This window comes from Antechinus flavipes, chromosome 3 (genome assembly GCF_016432865.1).
Source record: "Antechinus flavipes isolate AdamAnt ecotype Samford, QLD, Australia chromosome 3, AdamAnt_v2, whole genome shotgun sequence".
In the NCBI taxonomy this organism is placed as follows: Eukaryota; Metazoa; Chordata; class Mammalia; order Dasyuromorphia; family Dasyuridae; genus Antechinus; species Antechinus flavipes.
In genome coordinates, this window is record NC_067400.1 from 243,118,324 (window position 1) to 243,142,092 (window position 23,769).

The window sequence follows — 23,769 nt, forward strand, 5'->3', positions numbered from 1 at the left end:
ATATAACTACTGAGCACTTTGGCAAAAACAAAAAATCCTCTCCTCCTACCTTTTTTTTTTTCCCTTTGAGGCAATTGGGGTTAAGTGACTTGCCCAGGGTCACACAGCTAGGAAGTGTTAAGGTCACATTTGAACTCAGGGCCTCCTGACTTCAGGGCTGGTGCTCTTTCACCTAGCTGCCCCCTCCTCCCACTCTTTTGGGGTGTCTTACACAAAGCTCCTGAACCTGCACTGCCTTGAACTAATGCCTAAAAATCAAAAATCTGCATAGGTTTCAATAATTTTTTACTGTCCAATACAATTGATCCCTTTAATTCCATTAGAGAAAAGTATTCACATATCATAAAGGGCTTCTTAATACTTCATAATTACAAATGTAATATGATTTCTGGGGTGTGAGAGGAGATTAGCCAAAGATCACTTCTTCTAAAAACAGATTGCCCTTATTATATCAAATTATCATTGAACTTCACTTGTAAATATCCCCTAGGCATTTATAAATTTTCATAGTAACATCAAAATATTGAATTACATTCCTTGGTTTCATATTTGCTGTTTTCAAAAGGAAGAGCTTGAATAAACCATACTAAGCAAAGTTTTTCTCATGTAAGAAAGGTTAATACTTGAAGACCTAGCTGAGTGTTGTAATTTTAGTCAGATATTTAATCAAATTTAAATGTATTTACTAATAAATAATATCATTCAGAAACCCCGCTGTATATTTCTGAGGGGCCTTGGCTGATAGTAGTTAGTTAGGAATAATTTGTTAAAATAGTTACTGATAGTCTTAGTTTGAGTAATTCTCAGTGAAGAACTAATAGTTATTTAAATATCTGATCATAAAAGAATAATCTGTTAATTGAAAGCTACTGATAATAACGATATTGGAGGCAGGATTTAGAAGGATGGGAATGACAGCTATAAAGACTAGTAATATAAATGATTTGAATGGAAGTGACTCACTATGGTGTTATATTATTTTCTATAATAGTTATGTTTTGAAATTTTTTTCACTTAGGAAGAATTTGTTATTTTAAAATTTGGCAGAATTATCTTATGGGTATTTCATTTTAGTCTTTTTTTGCAAGGAGCTTCTTCCTGGTTTTTCCTTTGAAGATTGGTATAATTAGAGCATTTCTTTTTTTTTCTTCTTTTTTTTTTTTTTTTAGGGAGCAGATCTTAGAGTCAGGAATGTATAAATTCAAGTCCCATATCTCATACATACTGGTTGTGAGACCTTAAGCAAATTGTTTAACCTCTCAATGCTTTAATGATTTATGATTAAATGACAAGAAGCTTTGCAAATCATTCAATCAATAAACATTTAATAAGTGCCTACTATTTGCTAGGCACTGCGCTATACTCTGGTGGTACAAAGAAAGAAATCCTGGATAGTGTCTCTTCCCAAGAAGCTCATAGTCTTATGGGAAAAGATATGTAAGGAAGCTGAAAGGGGGAGTAGGGAGAAGAGGGAAAGCTAGGGAAATTACCTTGAGATAAAAGAAAGGGGAGGAGAAAATGAAAGTGGCAAGGGAAGGGAATAAATCTATTTATAAGCTAAGCAGTATGAGAAATTTTTTAGGCCAGTAATTCTTTGATTATTCTTCATTTACAAAAAAAAAAAAAAAAGATGACATTTGGAATAAATAATACAAAACAATATGTCATATCACAATGGACAACAAGTTGTCTCATATATTTTTTATATAATAATGTAGTGGATTTATATTTAGAATATAATATTTAGATATTTATTATATTTAGGAACATAATTATCCTTCTATCCTTCCAACCAGAATCCTCCTCCAAAATTTAATCCATTATGTTTATCCCCTACAATATCTTTTCACTAGATGTTCACGGTAGGAAACAAAGGACTAAACCTGACACCAATACATCCACAAAAAAGTGAAGGAGATTAATGGGAGAGAGGAAAGATAATATAGATTGGACATCCCAACTGATGTACAATATTTTTGCAATTTGTTTGGATATGGAGTCTTTTCCATTCAAAACAACATGACAAACAAAATGTTTTAATCAGCTAGTTACATATAGTATATACACTTTTCTGCCTAAAGAGAAAGCTTACACTTTGATATGGGAATAGATGGATAGCCAGTAAACATACAATGCATTCTATCAAATACAATAAACATTTTCAAAAATATCATCTCATGTAATATAACAGATCTTCAAGGAAGGTACTATTATTATTCCCATTTTAGAGTTGAAGAAATTGAAGCAAAAACAAGGTTAGTGTTTTGTTCAGGAAGACACAACTAGTAAGTATCTTAAATCTGGATTTAAACTTGGGTCTTCCTGACTCAAGGCCCAGTACTCTATCCACTATGTCACCTAACAATGAAGTACAAAAAATGCAGACAGGTGGAAATGATGAGATGGTCATCACTGACAATCTCCTCAAGTACAGAATTTGAGAGGACCTCATCACTATCTACCTTCCACCTTCTCTAATCAGAGGGAAACAAACTCATTAGTCTCTTTTTTGTTCTATCATGTTCAGACATTTATAATGGTTTTTGCTTAATAATGGCAGTCTGAGATATTTTTTCTTCTGTACACTACTCTTGGTAATTTTACCAATGTCAAAAACTACCTTGGTTCAGAATGATCTTCCTTCTGATAATCACAAGTTGTGTGACCCTAAACAAGTCACTTAAATTTCAGTGTCCCCAGACAACTCTAAGGACTATAAAATTACTTTATAAAAATACAAGTGTATTTTCTTCTCTTTATAATTATAAAATTATAGTGGCAGAGGGAGTCACTTCACTAAAACTTGTCTATTTCAATGAATTTAGAAATCTAGCACAAAAATAAAATAAAATAAAGCATGTAACAATCTTCTAGATTTACTTTGACACTCAGCTAGATAGACAGTTGACTCTACTGAATAATTACTGAAATATACACGTCAAAATTTACAAAAATCTCACCTTTAATCATGGTTTCTTTACCTATGATACTAACAATATAACTGTAGACTATGCTTAAGTTTTATACAAACCAAACTCCACATATTTGGTTTTTGGTTAGGAGAGGATAGAAAGGAAGGGAAGTGCCAGTGTACGTGCTGAAAGTAAGATCTAGTTCACGTTGAAATTAGTAAGGTATATATCACCATGAAACACAATCCTCAGTTTCAAGTCAGAACTGGGATTATATAATCAACACAGAAACCCTAGATATTCTAATTTACTACAATTTCTCAATAAGCAGCATCCAAATTTGAAAGAATTCATAGACCTAACAGAAAATAAAGTTTTAAAAATTAAAAACTATTTGATAGCCCCATATCAATATGAATTTTTAAAATGAAAATTAAAAATGGGGAAAGGGAAACCACTTGCCTGTTTTACTTCTGATTCAGGAGTATTGTCTACATCTTCTGTGCCTTCTTTTGGCACCTCATTTTTATCACTTACTTCAGCACTGTCTGTTCCCTGAACAAAGGAAACACACAGTATAGTTATCAAATTAATCAAAGGTTTGTCATTTTGTTGGGTGTTTTTTCCATAAAATCAACTCTTAGTTTTATTATTAGTTTGATAGTTTTCTTACTTTTAATTTTATTAATTTCACCACTGATTTTAAGATTTCTAATTTGATATTTAATTGGAAGCTTTTAATTTGCTCTTTTCCTAACTTGTTTAGTTGCATGCCCAATTCATTGATCTTTTCTTTCTCAATACAGAATAGTTACACTTAATTAAGAAACCAGAAAACTGTATTTCGTGGCATGCCCCTTCCCTTATTTGAGAAATGTTCTGTTCTCATTTATTATATGATTAGGATGACAGTAAAGTTTTTTCTGTCTAAAATATATCACCAAAAAACTAGGGAATTTTGCTGCTGACAGAAATATGTAACAAAGGAAGGAATTTGGCCTGCGGGTCTTACCTCCTCTACTTACTTTTGTTTTGTCTCAACTTGATTTGCATATCATGCCAGAGAAGATCTTGGGAACTGGTAACTAAATAAATAGTTTCCAGGCATAAAGGATTATCTGGCTAAAATTAAATCTTTTCTTCTTAATCATTACGTTTCAGGTAAAGTACATAGTTTCTACCTGAGACAGAGTACATAGTTCTTTGTCCTAGGAAACTATTTGTATTTTTTATTATCTGGTTTTTTATTTCATTGATGCAAGGTAGTCCTGATGAGGAAAATCCCTTTGTCATTGCAAGTCAGCATTTGTTCTAAAACTTATTCAGAGGCACCTCTAGGAATAAGAAGTTAACTAACTTGCCCAGGTTTCACAGTTCATGAAAGGGGATGATGGAAGCCTCTGCCTTGGAGTTCTGGAACACATAGCCTTCTGAATGTATGAACAGGAGTATAGATGGGAGTGGGACAATATACAAGTGCCCATATTTTTGTCTAAAGTAATATGTGGAGATGTTAAAACTTTACCAGATAGAAAACTAAGCCACTGTACTTATTTTAATCAAATCAAGCAGATCAGAGAAGATAAATCAAGGGTAAAAAGAGTTTTCAGGACTTTAAATGAGGTTATCCTAAGATAGTTCAGGAAATCCTGAAGACAAGGAAATAAATCTTTGGAAAACTGATATGGTCCAAGAAACCAGTTTGGTTAGAAACATCACAACTACAGAAATTTTTGAAATTGAATAAATAAAAAGATTAGGATAAGAGTTTCTGAAAAGACTGAGGCTTGGGAGAGAGGGTACAAAAAAAGCATTACTTCTGCAGTATTCTGTTCCCCTTCCACAAGTTCACCATTCGGAACAGTTGATGTTTCCTCAGTTGTTTCTGTCACCTGCATCACAAATAAAACCAAGAACACTTGAAAATAAGGAAAACTCTAAAAAGGAATATTAATACCTTACATTTATATAGCATTTAATATTTTTTCAAAATATTTTTACTTTTATCATGTTATTTCATCATAAAAGTGCTAGATGATAGATAAGTATTATAGTTATTATCCATATTTTGCAAGGAAATTGAAATAGCAGGGGTAAAATGATTTGCTACAACTCATAGATCTACTTAGTAGGCATACAGGAATTTAGTCTATACTTATTGCTATTTTTATTACATCATGCTCTTTCTAGACCTAGAAATATGCCACAAAACTGAGAAGTCATTGATACATATTAAAACATATACATAATTAAGTATTGCTCTTTTTCTCCTCTATTTTATTTTGGTACAATTTGATTAAGAGAATTGTCAGTATCCACAAAACACTTTTGAGTACTCTCTGACCTAGAAGATTTATACTGGCTTACAAACCTCAACACAAAACTGGCAATGAACTATTATAATTCATTATAATTCATATTACAATTCATTTTTTATATATGGGGAAAACCACGAAAGATTATGTTTAACCAATTCAAAACAACTGATCCATTTTTCAATTTAGTTTAAAGACATATCCATAATGCACATTCACATGATACTCAGGAAACACATTTTGTCATTGTGATGATTATATAACAAGGTAACAGTCTTTTAAAAGTCAACTGAATTTGTACCCAGTTTTTCATCTCTAGCTTAATAATTTTCAAGCATAAGGTAATGAATATATATTTAAAACAATAAAAAGGAAAGTGCCCTCAGCTTTAAAATATCATTTGTCAAAATTTTGTCCCATGGAACCCTTAGTTCCACTAAATAGTTCAAGGGTTTCTATAAATAATAAGGTAGACAAACAACACAACAAACATTTCATCACTGATTTTTTTTTCAATGCTAATCATGCACATAGTATAAACCAATGCAGTGGCCATTTTAGTTTGGTTAGAATAAATAATATGAATGAAAAGGGTTTTTTAATTGATCTGCAATAATTTAATGTAATTAATAAGTGTGAAGTACAATCAGTTGATTATGAGTTTGTGCATCTAACCAGGTGTCTATTTTTACTCTTAGTTTTGGGGTGTTAACTATAATTTATTTTACACTAGATTATTATGAACAATTCTATAAAACTGAGTCACTTGAATTATTTTGTTATTTATTTACTTACTATATTTATTATTTTATTTTATTATTTAATATTACTATTATTTATTTACTATATGATACTTCCATTTCCTCTTTCTTTCAACTGAATAATAAAAGAGGGATAAAATAAAAAGCCTCCTCAAAGTAATCCTCAAAATGAATGGATTATTTTTACCTTCAAATTGTTCTAGCTCATTTTCTCTTCTATATCTTTCCTTTATCCCATAATATTTTGCTTTATATCCCTTATGACATGTGTTTTATTACCTCCCCCAAGAGAATTTAAGGTCTTTAAGGAGAGAGGTTGTCAATTTACTATTTTAATTCCAATATAGTGTCTTGAGTATTTATATTTAATTTAATTGAAAAACACTGAAAAACAGCTCTTCCCATAGTCAAATCTATTTCTAAAATGAAAGGTAATGTCTGAACCAAAGCAAAAAAATCACCTTAAAAACCCTCTTAAATAAGATTTTAGAATAATAAGCAAATTTGAAATAAACCAGCCAGGTCAGATAAATAAATATTTGTAATTATCAAATGAATATCAAATAGATAAAAGCTTAGAAGGAACAGGAAAAAAAAAAAAAAGGAGCAACTGTCAAAAAAATTCAAAATCTTATAAGTGAACTATCTTATGAGAATCTTACAAGATTTCATACTTTAAAACCTAGACAGTTCTTTAAAAGTAAAGAATACTGAAGATGAGATAAGGAATCAGGAAGTTGTCTGAGCTCTCCCAATTTCTCATAGAAACAACATTAAATTCTCTAAATGGATTCTGGAGTGACAGAACCCACAAAAAGACCTTTGGCTAATTTGATTAGAAAAAGAAAAGAAGAAAAGCAAATTACCAGTATGAAAAATAAAAAGGATGACCACCAATGAAGAGAAAATAACATAATTAGGAGGTATTCTGACCAACTATATGCCAATAAATCTGACAATCAAATCAAAGTGGATGAGTATTTACAAAAATGTAAATTATCCAAATTAACAAAAGAGGAAATAAAACACTTAACTAAATCCATTTTAGAAAAAAAAAATTGAACAAGCCGTGAGGAATTCTCTAAGAAAAAATCTCCAGAGGCAAATGAATTTACAAGTGGATTCTACCAAACATTTAAATAATAATTAATTTCAATACTATATAAACTATTTGGAAAAATAGAAGGAATCTTGTCAATTTTTTTTTATGACAGTATGATACCTTAACCAGGAAGAGCCAAAATAGAGAAAGAAAATTGTAGACTAATTTCTTTAATGAACATTGAAGCAAAAAAATTTAAATGAAATACCAGAAAAAAAGATAATAGCAATATATCACAAGGATCATATACTCTGATCAGGTGGGATTTATACCAAATATCCAGAGCTAGCTCAATATTGAGAAAACTATCAGCATAATTGACCATATCAATAAGGAAACCAATAGAAATTATATTATCTCAGTAGACACCAAAAAAAAAAAAAAAAAAAAAAAGGCCATTGATAAAATGCAGTACCCATTTTTATTGAAGACATTAAAGAGCATGGGAATAAATGGAACTTTCTTTAAAATAATATGTAATATCTACCTAAATCTATCAGTAAGCACTATTGAAATAAGAATAAGATAGAATCTTTCCCAATAGAATCAGGGGTAAAGCAAGGATGCCCATTATCACTTCTATTATTTACTATACTAGAAATGCTAGCTATAGCAATGAGAAAAAAAATTAAATGAATTACAATGGCAATGAGGAACAAAACTCTTGCTCTTTACAGATGATATGATGATATACTTAGAGAATCCAAGAGCCTCAGCTAAAAAACTGCTAGAAATTAACAACTTTAGCAAAATTGCAGAATATTAAATAAATCCACAAAATCATCAGCATTTTTATATATTACCAACGAAGTCCACCAGCTAGAAAGAGAAATTCCATTTAAAATAACTGTAAACAATATAAAATATTTGGAAGTCTATCTACCAAAACAAACCCAAGAACTATGTGAACACAACTATAAAATGCTTTTTCCACAAATAAAATCAGATCTAAACAATGGGGAAAATATTAATTGCTCATGAGTAAACTAAGCCAATATAACAAAAATGACACTTCTATTTAAATTAATCCATTTATTCAAAATCACACCAATCAACTATCAAAAGTTATTGTATAAAGCTAGAAAAAATAATAACAAAATTCATTTGGAATTTTTAAAACTCAATAAAATCAATTAAAATGTGAAAGAAAATGTTAAAGATCTCAAAATGTATTATAAAGGGATAATTATAAAAATAATCTAGTATTAGCTAAGAAATAAAGTAATGGATACCAGTGGTATAGATTAAGTACAAATTACATTATAGTAAATAACCATAGTAATGTAGTGTATGATAAACCCAAAGATCCAAAGTTTTGGAACAAAACTCATTATTTGACAAAAACCTCCGTGGAAAACTGGAAAACAATATGGCAGAAACTAGATCTAGATGAAGATCTCATACCATATGTCAAAAGAGGTATGTTTTTTACATATAAATGTTGCTACTATAAGCAAAGTAGAGAGCATTGAATAGTTTATATGTCAAATGTAGGTATTAGGGAATAATTTAGGATCAAGGAAGAGATAGCATTACAAAATATAAAATATATAATTTTGATTATATAAAATTAAAAAGTTTTTACACAAACAAAACCAATGCAACCAAAATTATTAGGAAAGCAGAAAACTGCGGGGGGTTGATTTCTGCAAGAAGTGTCTCCAATACATAGTGTCTCAATTACATAGAAAACTGAGTCAAATTTATAAAAATACAAGTATTTTTCCAATCAATAAATGATCAAAGAATATGAAATAGGCAATTTTTTAACAAAGAAATCAAAAGAATCAACAATTATATGAAAATATGCTTTAAATCACTATTGATCAAAGAAATGCAAATTAAAACAGCTCTGTGGTACCACCTCACACCTAGCAGATTAGTTAAAGTGACAAAAAAGGAAAATGTTGGATGTTTGAAGGAATGTGGAAAAACTGAGACACTAATACACTGTTGATGGAGCTGTAAAATGACCCAACCATTCTAAAGAGAAATGTGGAACTATGGCGAAAGTGCTATAAAATTGTACATACCTTTTGATCCAACAATATCACTACTAGATCTATATCCCAAAGATATACCAAAAAAAAAGGAAAATGCCTATTTATACAAAAATATTTATAGCAGCTCCTTTTGTGGTAACTAGGAATGGGAAATCAAAGGGATTTCCAATTTTGGGGGAATAACTAAACAAGTCATAGTATATGATTGTAGTAAAACATTATTGTGCAATAAGACATGATAAAGAGGAACATTTCAGAAAAACCTGGAAAGATGTACATAACCAGATGCATAGTGAAGTGAAAAGAATCAGGAGAACATTGCACACAGTAACAAAAGCATTTTTTACTCAAGAATTGTGAATGATTCAATTATTCTCAGCAACACAATGATCCAAGACAATCCCAAAGGACTAATGAAGCATACTGTCTACCTCCAAGAAAGAAATAACATTGGTTGAATATAGACAGAATCATGCTACTTTTCATTTTCTTATTTTTCTCCTATTTGAATATTTTTGTACAAATGACTGATATGGAAATGTTTTGCATAACTGTACATATATAATCTATATCTAACTGCTTACTATCTCAGGGAAGGGGAAGAAAGAAAAGACAGGGATAAAATTTGAAGGTCAAAACTTTTTTTTTAATTTTTTTTATTTGAAAAATACAGACAACAATACAAACTACTAGGGAAAAGATTCTCTACTTAATAATGCCTAGGAAAACAAGATGATCGTTTGGCTGAAAATGACTGAAACCCACACCTTAGACCAAAGCTTCCTAAACTGTGGATTGTAACACCATATGGGGTCTCATAACTGAATATATAGGTCACAAAATTATGATTTATTATGAGCAAATGTTTGACTTGTATACCTATTTTATATACCTATATACTTGAGGTCACATATAAATTTCTCAGGTGCAAAGCAGTTGCAAGTGGAAAAAGTTTTAAGAAGTCCTGCCTTATACTATAAACCCATTCTGTTCAAATGGATCTATAATCAGTAATTCAGGAATGCTGTTCAAATGATGCCGACTATAATTCATGTCTATCATGTGTATTTCTTGTTCATGTTTTTCCATGTTCATCCCAGGGGATACAAGCAACATGCTTGAAAACTTTCTTTGCTTTTTCCCAATATCCTAAGGGATCAGCAGAGCCCTTTGGCTATACACCAACGCCTTGTCTTGACACATGACTAATTTATCATTTTCTACCAAACAAATATATATTGACAACCTTTATTATCATTTCTTCTCAGAGGTCTTTGTTTTATGATTTACCATGACCATACCTACCCACTTCTCCATTGTCTTCTTTCTGAAACAGCAACACTGACTATAAAATTACTATTGAAAAAATGTGCCTTTATGTCCATGTGGTGCTTGGGGTGGATAAAAATGCTTTTCAGTGTTCTTAGAATACGAAGAGACATTATAGTAAAATTTTGTGCAGCTTACTCCCTATTTTACAATAAATTTCCAATGAATAGATCATCTAAATAAAGATGTCATGGCAAAAAAGTGAATAAAGAATAAATTTATCACCAACACAATTTTTTATTTGATTCAGGCTATTATTTTTATGGATGGGGGAACCACCAATGTAGAAACTCCCTCCCTCTACCAATATAAATCGACAATTTATTTGTAACTTAGTTTTGGAGATTTTCCTGAGGCACTGAAAAAATTGACTTGTCAATGGCAACATAACCAATATGCGGTTGGAATCAAAATGTCATGCTAAACAGGAGCACTTGGAAGACCTTGTCATAGGGAATCGCTCTTAAACTTAATGATCTCCTCTCTCATAATGTTAAATATATTTAGGAACTATGTATCTCCTAATTGTATGTTTCATGTTTTGTTTGTAATTAGATCACTGAACACAACTATTTCTATTTTCTTATCTTCTATGGAATCTTGAATGATTTTATGTTTGAATTAGAGACATATCATTAAACAGCTTATGAGGCATTGACTTGTTCCACCAAATCATATATTTTTTTCAAAATTAACAAACAATAAGCATAATAGAAATTTTTTTATTCCCTACATCTTTCAGGTTAATTGTAAAAATGTGATTATTATTGAATATCATTTGAGACAGCCTACTTATCGTTCATAATACTTTAATCAAGAATGTTCTTTATTCACATATACATAGGAAGATGGGAATCCTGAAAACTGAATTGAGCTGTTCTCTCAGGTGCCTTTTTTCAACATTAATATCATCTGGGATTTCTTCACATCTTTTTTTTTCTGCATCTTCTCCTTTGAATGTCTTTTCTTCACATCTTTTTTTTTCCTGCATGTTCTCCTTTGAATGTCTTAGAAATCATTCTCTCAGTGCCCACATAATTATATCCTTTCCACTACAAAGATTTTCTACATATACTTGAAATAACCTGGCTGCTTTTCCCATCATTGCTTCCTTTGTGATATTTTAATCTCCTGTATCTGAAATTTTGGTGTTATATTCCAAATGTGGTGATTCTATTGTCTTTGAAGGAAGAAAGTTTGTAATGTTTTTTACAAATCCTTTCCAATTTAATTCTGTTTGCTGTGTTTCTTCCATTTTCATCACAAATTCTTTGAGGATGTCTTTGCTTATTTGACTGTCTTCCCAACCTTTCTTTAAATTGCTTAATCTTTTTATTGCTTCTCTCTGTTCCATAAGACAATACTGTTTATATCAATTATTTGTTATTCTTCTTTATAAGATTTTAAATAAATTTTTATAATGTAATTATACAATAATATAATTAATATAAATTTTATAAATAAGCTTATATACTAACCCAGTATTTTTAGAACATGAATAAACTTTCATTTAAACATTTCACTAAAATATTTTACATCCAAAATTAATATGGAAAAAAGCACAAATTTATATGATAAATGTGTAATTAGGCAAACAATAAGGATTATTTTAAAATTCAAACTATTAATAATCATCTAAATTTATTAAAAACCCCAACAAAATGTTTACAAACAAAATCATTAATAAAATCAAATAAATGCAAATAAAAACCCTAAGATATATTATCTTTTACTTATCAAACTGACGAAGGTGATAAAAGATGAAAGTATTAAATTTTGGAGCTCTATGGGAAGACAGAAGAAAAGTTACTAAATTGTTCATACTTTTTGACCCAATGATCCAATTATTGAGTTTATTCTGCAAAGAGTTTATTATTAATAGTAAGAAAAAGAACTTTAATTCCAAAACTATTGCCAGCTATACTGTTAGTAATAGCAAAAAGCTGTAAGGAAAGTATGTGCCTGATGAGTGTTTAAACAAATTGTAGCACATAAATGTAATAATTATTATAGTATCATATGAATTGATAATATGAGTAAGTGTAAAATAATACAATTTAAGAAAGAGAGCCAAAAGAATATAGAAAATGACAACCAGAGTGAAAACAGATGAGTATTTAATAAATGGTTTGCATGGTAGGTATTCAAATTCCACATGGTGGTGCTGGAACAGGTAATATGTATTTATCTGAACCAGCTCATTTCCTGTTTTTTCTTACTTATAGAAAAGAGATATTCCTACAAATAACTAACTAATTTGCAGATAAGAGAATATATTATATTCTTTTTCCACCTACAAACTGCAATTAGTTCCTAGATTTTTATGGAGAGATAGATAAATTATAATTTGCAATTTGCTCTTCAAAATAGCAAAATAAATAAATAAATGAGAACTTCCTCTTATTCCACTCTTCAAGCTCCCAACATATGTTTGAACTCTTCTTTCCTTAATCAAGGCACTTACATCCACATATTTTTTAAATATTATGTGAATTATAGAAACAATCAGTATTGATTGTGCAAACACCAAAGAAAATTGTGGGAGGATTTCAAACTCCAATTTGCAGGATTCACTATAGTGTGGATCAAATTCTTTTACTTCAAACCTTTTCCTAAGAAGGGGACAAAAAGGAAAGGAATTGTCCATTTTAGGACCCACAGAAATTTCTTCAGCAAATGCTGAGAGAATAGATTTCATATCTAGAGTTACAATTTCTTTGGGGAAATTCTCCTCCCCACCCCCATCAGTCCTAAACTTTTTTCCACTGTCCTTCTCTTGTATCACTTCATTACTACCTAGGTCTTTGCTTGGATACCAGAAGACTTTAGGAGCAATAGCAAATCTCAGTTCCCACATTTCTGAGCTACTCAGTCTCATCTATAGCACTGGGACTAAAAGTGTATTCCCTCCTATTCCATACACATAAAAGAAAAAGTCAAAATGGAATTTAAACAGGATTTTCATTTCATTTCAAACTAATACACTTGAAGCAGGAAATGTCTTCAGGGCAAAGAAAATGACAAACTAAGAACTCTGGGAAAAATACAGCTACATACGGTTCATTTCATTTCATTGTTGAACCATCTATTTTCGACACCTGAATGCTTTGAATTAACACTTGTACAAGGGTTTCCCAAAATTTGTTCTAAGCCCAATTTGCCTTTTATTTTCTTCCACACACTTGTTTTATTTCTCTTACTATCTGACTGGTAGCCTTGGGGCTGAATCTACACATTCTTTTTAGTAATTGAAACTACATTTCAGCCCTGAGCACAATACATAGAGCTCTCCTTTCAGTATGAGATTATTATGCACCCAGATATCTCCTATGTAAGGGCACTGAGGACACAAAAAAATCACATTATCCTCAAAACTGTAAGCCTAATAATATAGTGATTGCTCTGAGTCCATCTGCATCCACACATTAGTCCTTTGTCATCCTCTCCAGTTTTGCCACCTGTCAGCTGATTACAAGTCTTCAAAACTTCAAAGACTGAATGATCAATTGACAGATGCAGTTATACTTGTTTTATTATGATGACCTTGATGGCCTGTGACAATTCCTTTCATTCTGTTTACTGTGTCAAGACAAAATTTCTCAATAGAGTTTTAAAAATTAATAGAATATTACTGAACAATATATCTCTATTGTTGCAGTTATTGATTAATTTTGAACATACTTGATCTGTGTTTGAGAAATACTTTATTAGAAAAGGGCTCTAAAACTGTGTTTTGCTCTACTAAATTAAAAAAGACAACTGTAATTGGATAAAAATAAGCACACTGGTATCTTGTATTCTCTGAATCTTTCCATCAGAATGACCATAGATGAGATCTATTGTAGAATATGATTTTGATCACCAGGACAATACACCATGATCAAGTAGGAGTTATACCAGGAATGCAGGGCTGGTTCAATATTAGGAAAACTATTAGTATAATTAGCCATATTAATAACCAAATTAACAAAAATCATATGATCATCTCAATAGATGCCAAAAAAGCATTTGATAAAATCCAACATCCATTTCTATTAAAAACACTTGAGAATATAGGAATAAATTGTCTTTTTCCTTAAAATAATCAGTAGCATCTATTTAAAACCATCAGTAAGCATCATATGTAATGAGGATAAACTGCAACCATTCCCAATAAGATCAGGAGTGAAACAAGGTTGCCTACTATCACCATTACTATTCTGTTGGAATCCTTACTAACTGCTAACTAATTAGAGTTGATCTAATCTTACAAGAAGATGTTTTGGCCAGAACCTGAAACAAGGTACTAAGTAGAACTAATCAATACAAGGCTTGTGTTCACACCTTTACTCATTGGAGTTCAATGAGTTCACACCTCCCTTGAAGTCATTGGGCCAGAGAGCACTATGGGAGAAAACCCATAATCCCTCTCTCTGGAAGGAGCATAAATAGGCCAATGGGCCAGTCGAAGTTCTTCAGAGTGAAGACGCTACAAGTCGAGATTTCAGCGGAATGACATGAAGAGTTGGAGCTGGCTGGAGGCTGAAGAAAGCAGAGGCAGAGGCTGAAGGACCAGACCTTTGGATTTGGTGACATTCGGAGAGAGCTCTTGGAACCAAGCAGAGAGATAGGTCTCTAAGCTAACCGGGCTATACTGGAGATAATAAAAGATCTGAACTTTTATCACCTGGCTGCGTTTTGAGAAGAAAAAGCTCATCACACTATTCAATATTGTATTAGAAATGCTAGCTTTGGCAATAAGAGTTGAGAAAGAGATTAAAGGAATTAGAGTAGGTAATGAGGAAACCAAATAATCACTCTTTGCTGATGATATGATGGTATACTTAGAGAACCCCATAGATTCTACTAAAAAGCTATTAGAAATAATTCACAGCTTTAGCAAAGTTGCAGGTTACAAAATAAACCCACATAAGTCATCAACATTCTTATATATCACTAACAAAATCCAACAGTTAGAGTTACAAAGAGAAATTCCATTTAAAGTAATTACCAATAGTATAAAATATTTAGGAATCTATCTGTCAAGGGAAAATCAGAAACTATATGAGCAAAACTACAAAACACTTTCCACACACATAAAGTCAGATCTAACCAATTGGAAAAATATTAAATGCTCTTGGATAGGGTGAGCAAGTATCATAAAGATGACAATACTACCTAAACTAATCTATTTATTTCGCGCTATACCAATCAGACTCCCCAAAAAGTACTTTGATGAACTAGAAAAAATAACAACAAAGTTCATATGGAAAAACAAAAGGTCAAGAATTTCAAGGGAATTAATGAAAAAAAATCAAATGAAGGTGATCTAGCTGTACCAGATCTAAAATTATATTATAAAGCAGCATTATTAAAACCATCTGGTATTGGCTAAGAAATAGACTAGTTGATCAATGGACTAGGTTAGGTTCAAAGGACAAAACAGCCAATAACTTTAATAATATAGTGTTTGGCAAACCCAAAGACACCAGTTTCTGGGATAAGAATGCATTATTTGACAAAAACTGCTGGGAAAATTGGAAATTAGTATGGCAGAAACTAAGCATTGACCCACACTTAACACCGTACACCAAGATAAGGTCAAAATGGGTTCATGACCTAGGCATAAAGACTGAGATTATAAATAAATTGGAAGAACATAGGATAGTTTACCTCTTGGACCTGTGGAAGAGAAAGGAATTTATGACCAAAGAAGAATTAAAGATCATTATTGATCACAAAATAGAAATTTTTGATTATATCAAATTGAAAAGTTTTTGTACAAACAAAACTAATGCAGACAAGATTAGAAGGGAAGCAATAAACTGGGGAAAATTTTTATAGTCAAAGGTTCTGATAAAGGTCTCATTTCCAAAATATATAGAGAACTGAGTCTAATTTATAAGAAATCAAGCCATTCTCCAATTGATAAATACAGACAATTCTCAGATGAAAAAATTGAAACTATTTCTAGCCATATGAAAAGATGCTCCAAGTCATTATTAATCAGAGAAATGTAAATTAAGACAACTCTGAGATACCACTACACACCTGTCAGATTGGCTAAAATGACAGGGAAAGATAATGCGCAATGTTACAGGGGATGTGGGAAAACTGGGACAGTGATACATTGTTGGTGGAATTGTGAATACATTCAGCCATTCTGGAGAGCAATTTGGAACTATGCTCAAAAAGTTATCAAACTGTGCATATTCTTTGATCCAGCAGTGTTACTACTGGGCTTACATCCCAAAGAAATTTTAAAGAAGGGAAAGGGATCTCTATGTGCAAGAATATTTGTGGCAGCCCTCTTTGTAGTGGCCAGAAACTGGAAACTGAGTGGATGCCCACCAATTGGAGAATGGCTGAATAAATCGTGGTATATGAACATTATGGAATATTATGGTTCTGTAAGAAATGACCAGCAAGGATGATTTCAGAAAGGCCTGGGGAGACTTACATGAACTGATGCTGAGTGAAAGGAGCAGAACCAGAAGATCATTATATACTTCAACAACAATACTATATGATGATCAATTCTGATGGACATGGCCCTCTTCAAGAATGAGATGAACCAAATCAGTTCCAATAGAGCAGTAATGAACTGAACCAGCTACACCCAGGGAAAGAACTCTAGGAGATGATTATGAACCACTACATAGAATTACCAATTCCTCTATTTTTGTCCATCTGCATCTTTGATTTCCTTCACAGGCTAATTGTACACTATTTCAAAGTCTGACTCTTTTTATACATCAAAATAACTGTTTGGACATGTATACATATTTAATATGTATTGGTCAACCTGCCATCTGGGGGAAGGGATGGGGGGGAAGGAAGGAAAAAGTTGAAACAAAAGGATTTGCAACTGTCAATTTGCAACTGAAAAATCACCTATGCATATATCTTGTAAATAAAAAACTATAAGAAAAAAAAGAATATGATTTTGGCAGCATGCTCATTCCCTTTTTATAGCTTTGTCAATGTCTTATAAACTTTAATTTATGTATAGATCATTCCTATAAACTTTATAGAGAGATGAAAGAATAAGGCATAGAGTCTGTAATTATTCGTTTTTTCTCCATTGCTTCCATAATAATAATTTTTTTTTAAATCTGTGATTTTTTTAAAATCATAAGATTATTCAGTTTCTTTTTTTTTTCAGCTATTTTAAGAATTGATACCCTTTGATAAACCCAAAGGCCCTAGATACTGGGTTATAGACTCACTATTAAAAAGTGCTGGAAAAAGTACTAGACAGTTGTCTAGCAAAAAATAAATCAAGTTTAGACTAAAATCTCATTCCATATACATACCAAGATAAGTTCCAAATGAATACATAACCCATATCTGAAAGGTTACATCATAAACAAATCAAGGGAACAAGGAAGAAATTACCTTGTGAAGATATAGCAAGAGAAGGGGTTCATAACCAAAAGTAAGAAATAGAAAGGACCACAAAAAATAAATATGGTAGTTTTTATTATAGAACATTTTAAAGTTTTTACATAACTAATTTAATACAGCTAGGATTAAAAGGAATAATTAGCTGAGGGGAGAGGGAATATCTTTGCAGAAAGTTTCTCTGGTAAAGGTCTCATTTCCAAGATATATTAGAAATTGATTCGAATTTATAAGAATATGCGAAATTACCCAACTGAAGAATGATCAAAGGATAAGAAAACACGGTTCTTAAGGGAAGAAATCTAAGCTTTCCATAGCATATGAAAAGATGAACAAAATCACTATTTAGAGAAATCAGAGGTTCTATATTACACCTATCAGACTGATAAAGTTGACAAAAAAAAGTAAGATGACAAATGTTGAAAAATTTGGGGAGCACATGGAGCTATATCACAAAAGTCACTAAAACATGACTCCTGTTAGAACCAGTGATACTATTAGAAGATCAACAGCTCCAAAGAGCTTCAAAAAAGATTATATATACAAAAATATTTACATTTACTTATAAATTTATTTTATAACTTATATTCATAATTTATACATTTATTTTTATTTTATATTTATAAAAATATTATATTTATAGCATGTTTTTTATAATGCCAAATAACCAGAAACTAATGAGATGCTCATTAACTGAGAAATGACTGAGCAAATTTTAATAGAGAAATGTAACGTTATACAATTGTGCTGCTATAAATTGTACTGATGAAAAGAAGAATCTCAAAGAAATATAGACAGACTTATATGAATTTATGGCATATAGTAGATAATTCAACAAATGCTTATTGACTAACTCATGCTGAATAAACAAAACCAGAACAATCTAAATAGTAACAATCCTGTAAAAATGAAAAATTTTAAGAGACTTTTTCAAATCATCATTAAAATGATCAACCATGAATCCATAGGACCAAGGGTGAAGAATATTATTCACCTCCTCACAGAAGATTATAGGTTAAACATGCAAAATGAGACAACACAATTTTGGAATTTGTTTTTCATGATGATACATATTTTTACAGGATTTTGGTTTTTTATCCCTAAGGAAGCAAGTAGGAAGAAGAATAATTATTACTTGATAATTGAAAAAAATGAAAATTAATGCAAGATGCAAAAACAAAACAAAAAAGAATTAACCAATCAAAACTTCAAAATTGTTTCATCTCCAGAATATTTTTCTTCTAGTTCAGGATCAGCTTTTCTTCCCATCTTCATTTTCTATACAACTATTTTCACTTCTACATTTAACACATCAGGATGCGAGATGATGGATTGGTTTCACTATCTCAGAAAATAGTTATAGAAATGCTGACATATCTGTTTCACTTTTTAATCTGCTTGATGTCTTTCTTCCAGTTCCATCATTAAATGTTCTTGCAGTGTCCTAGTTTTACTAGGTCTCATGTCAAGCTTTCCAAAAATTTATTTTTTCCCTCCAATTTGGGAAATATAAACTGGTTAAGTCCATTTCTATACTCTGTTGGCCTTAATATTGTAACAAATTAACATTTGTTAATTTCCAAAGAAACCTGGGATTATCCGTATCAGCCTTTTCCTTGTTTCATTTTCCATTTTAATCACTATGGGGCTGTTGTAAACAGACACAGTGTCTTCTCAGCTTTATCCTCCTAAGTTGATGCTTACCTTGAAGATCTGTTATAATGAGTCAATGGTTTGGCTGACACAGTTGATTTAGAAATAACTCCTATTTCAGTACTGATGCAGTTGATTTAGAAATAACTCCTTTTTCAATAACTGGTTATTTCCACTTCATTGAGATATAGTCAATTTCATTTTCTGTGATATTTTTCAGTACTTATCAATTCTCTTCTTGACAAGAGTATACCTACTACTTTTTCATGAGTTTTTTTTAATAATCTACAATCCCTTGATCTTCTTTTGTTTCTAAATCCCAAAACAGAATTTTCAACATTTTCCACTATACTCCTTCAATTAGTATTATACCTATTTTATGATGCCTTTCCTGATCCCTCAATGGCAAGTCAATAAGCATTTATAGTCTACTCTATCCCAGCCACTATACTAAATATAGAGAAATAAATAATCCTAGTTCTCAAGAAGCTCACAATCTAAGAAGTTAAATAACATGCAAACAACTGCATACTAATAAGATAGATATAGATTTGATAGATACACACACACACACACACACACACACACACACACACACTAAATTAAGGGCAGTTCAAAAGTAAGGTACTAAGACTAAGGAAGTTTGGAAAGACTTCTTGCAAAAGAAAGGAATTTAATTGAGAGGAAACCAGTGAACCTAGAAGGAGAACATCTCAAGCATGGAGAACGGCAGAGAAAATGCTCAGCATTGAGAAATGAAGTACAATATAAAAAAAGCAAAATAAAAGAAGTGTAATATAAAAGAAAACCACAGAGTATGTGAAGAAAACTAAGGCATAAGAAAAATATTGAAAAAATAGGAAACAACAAAATTATTGAAGAATTGAAAAGCCAAACAGAACACTTTGTATTGATTCTGGAGGCAATAGGAAGGCAATAGAATTTACTGAATAGGAGAGATGACCAGACATGAACTTTAGGAAGATAAAAATGACAGTTGAATTGGAGTCATGAGAGATTAGCTTATTTCAGAAGTCCAGGCATGAGATGATGAGGGTCTGTACCACTATAGTTGCTATGTCAAAGAACGGCTTATACAAGAGATGTTCTTAAGGTAAAAATGACAGGATTTTACAACTAGCATATATACTCGAGTATATGCCGAGTTTTTCTGCCCAATTTTTGGGCAGAAAATCCTCTCCTCGGCTTATCCTCAAGTCACTAGATACAACATGTGTAAATATCCCTTTGAATGCCCCCCTGCTGTGTAGTATACAGCACGAGTGCCGCCTGTGATAGTACAGGGCCAGCCGTTGCTACGTGATGTGGCTGTTCCTGTAGTATCACAGTCGGTAACCGGTCTGTATACTAATGCTGGCAACCACTCTACATACATATACCAGCACCCGCTCTCCTCCTCTGCAGGCACTGGTGTGCTACCTAAACCTACTGATATAATAAGTTTTCCCAGATTTGGGGGTTAAAATTAGGGGCCTCGGCTTATATTCGGGTCGGCTTATACTCGAGTATATACGGTAATTGAATATGAGAATAGAGGGGAGAGTGAGGAGTTGAGCCTGAGTAATAGAGAGAATAATAGTACCCTCAATAGTAATTGGGAAGTTAGGAAAAGGGAAAGAGAGGGAGAAATTTAATGAATTCACTTTGGGATGTTTTGAGTTTAAGATGTCTACAATACATTCAACAATTCAAGATGTCTAATAGGCAGTTGAAGAATGATGTGAGATTGAAGATCAGAAGATGGACAGGAATGTGTAAGAATGAACAACCATTTATTAAGTACCTATCATGTGCCAGATTCTGTGCTAAACATTTAACAAATATTACATTTGATCCTCATGACAAACCTGAGAGGTAGGATGATTATCCTCATTTTATAAATAAACTAACAAAAACATATGTTAAATAGTTTATACCAGGACCACACATCAAACAATTATCTGAGATTGGATTTGATCTCAATTTTTCCTGACTTGAGAGTCAGGCTTGCATCACCTAGCTACTTAATAGATAGCTGGAGTTATGAGTCTAGATGTTGAGACAGGTTAGTATCAAACTAGTAGATCCGAAAGTAATCCGTGTAGAGATGAAAACTGAAACCTTGGAGCTGATGAGATCAACAATTAAGGGATTTTTCAATGAAAAATCTAAAGTTGGAAGGGTCCTCAGATGAAGAAACAGGCTTAGGGAAGTACATGACTTGCCCATGGTCACACTCGTAAGAAGCATCATTGACTTTTTCTTTGAGGCTTTGGTCATAACTGTTTTCCCATCATTATCTTCTTATGAGTTTGTGTCTGGGTCTTCCCAGTCACCTAGTAACTTTTTATGGTCACGTTCTCTTTTTGTTGTTGTTTGCTCATTTCCCCAGGCTATTTCTTACCTTTGATCTTTGTGTTAGTTTGTTCAGTTCCTCTGGGGATAGTGAGATAATCTCTCAAGCTTCAGGCTTTTGCATACTGCTATTTTCAGAGCTTGTTCTGGGGAGCTACAAATTTTCATTGCTTCCAAAATGCTGTGATCTATAGAGGAGTTTGGTCACTCACTGCCTTCCTAATCTGTCTTTACCCAGGAAGGGACCCTGCTTTTATATTCCTCTTTGCCTTGGAACTTGCTCCTTTGTGACTAACCACAAGTACCCTTCTGTGCATTGTCAACTGTGTCCCAGCACTGCATATGAGCAACATAGTTGCCAATCAGTACCAGTTATTCAATGCCAGCAACAGGTCCCCTGTATACTCTTTCTAATCAGTTGCTGATCCTCTTAACATCTCTAAGTTAAGAGCTCCTGAAGTTGCTACTGCTACTGTAGCCATCTTTGCTGCCACTGGGTATGTGCATTCTGGATTGGCCTCCAGTCCTGACCTCTCTTGTGAATAACCAAGTTTTCTTTGGTAGGAAAAAATTCACCCTGACTTCCTATTAGCTCTGTCACTCAAAATTTTTATTTGAGACATTGTTTTAAATTTGTTTGGAGAATGTTGAGGCTTCAGCTGAGTCGCTGCCTCTAATATGCCATTTTAGCTCTACCGGTGTTTGTCTTGAAGTGATGGCTCTCCCTCTGTCACCCTAGTCAAATATGAACCTTTCTTCATCTCATTGAAAAAAAATTAGTTCTTTTCGTTTCCCTTTTCTCCTACCCTTTTTAACCCACATTATGCAGAAGCCTTCTGACACTATCTTTTCTTTCATCCATAACACTCTTTTTTGAAGCAAACCCATTTTATACCACCTTCAGCAGCTCGTTCTCTCATTCATCCCACTCTCTAACCTATCTTCACCTGTCTATTGGCTATTTCCTCTACTACCTTCAAACATGTTCATATCTCTTCCATTCTCAAAAAACCTCTTAATCTATGCATTCCCACTAGCCATTATTCCATATTTTTCTCCATTTTGTGGCTAATCTCTGTAAAAAGGCAATCTATAATCTGTGTTTCCAATTCCTTTCCTTTCATTCCCTTCTTACCACTCTACAATCTAGCTTTCAAACTCCTTTGATAAGGTGAGGTGCTAAGATTTCTGGCAGTCAGAAAGAGCCTCCTATTCAGAAAGATTTTGTCTCATCCCTTTTACTTTCTTTTCTGTCATTTGACACTCTTCCAGCTCACTACTAGACATCCCAGTTAGGGAAGAGAGTATTTTTATCTCTTCTACTCTAGCTGCAGCTGTAACGATTATTAGCATATGGCAGGAAGAACATGTGTTTTCCTAGGTGAACTTGAGAATGGATCTCTAGTCCTTAACTATTTATTCTGCTTTCTACCTAAGCAATAGATTTCCCTAACCATAGATGATAAAAGAATAATCCGATTTCCTTGCCTTAAAGGGCACTATATATTATACAGTGAGAAAGCTCTAGAGTTGAGTGATAACTAACAACAGATTTCTTATTACAACTTCATTCTTCTTGGAGAATGAAACAACCACTATCAAGACCAAGCTTATACCCTTGGCTGGACAGAAGAGCAGAACTCTGAGATACTGTTTGGACAGTACTGGTAAGAGGAAAATAAAATCTAATCAACAGTGCCAAAAGTCTCTCGAAAATTCTTTCTACCTCCTAGAAAAGTATAATAAAGGTGGCAGATTATAGTTAATATTTCAAATATGTGTTGGTGTGAATTTATGAGTCATTTGTGTTTTAAGCATTCAATTTTTGGTAGAGGAAATAAATAGCTGCATCTGATATCTACCACTCTGTAGACTGAATATCTTTTTTTTTAAAAAGACTTTATTAATCCCCTTTTGTGAAAACCCTAGATATGAATTATTCATTTCTTTCTCTTT

At 32.2% G+C, this 23,769-nt stretch overlaps 1 protein-coding gene across 3 annotated transcripts in view; it reads right to left on the bottom strand.

Annotated features, from left to right (window-relative positions):
- The window catches only part of SH3BGR (SH3 domain binding glutamate rich protein), a 99,400-nt gene that overhangs the window by 13,075 nt on the left and 62,556 nt on the right, over window positions 1-23,769 (bottom strand). For all 3 annotated transcript variants that reach the window (XR_007951825.1, XR_007951826.1, XM_051984774.1), the window contains exons 4-5: window positions 4,730-4,804; window positions 3,375-3,467 (exon numbers count right to left, since the gene is read on the bottom strand). Coding sequence is in view for 1 of the 3 variants with exons in the window: in XM_051984774.1 (XP_051840734.1) it covers window positions 3,375-3,467; window positions 4,730-4,804 (168 nt within the window). In the remaining 2 variants the exon portion in view is untranslated. The remainder of the gene's footprint in view (window positions 1-3,374; window positions 3,468-4,729; window positions 4,805-23,769) is intronic.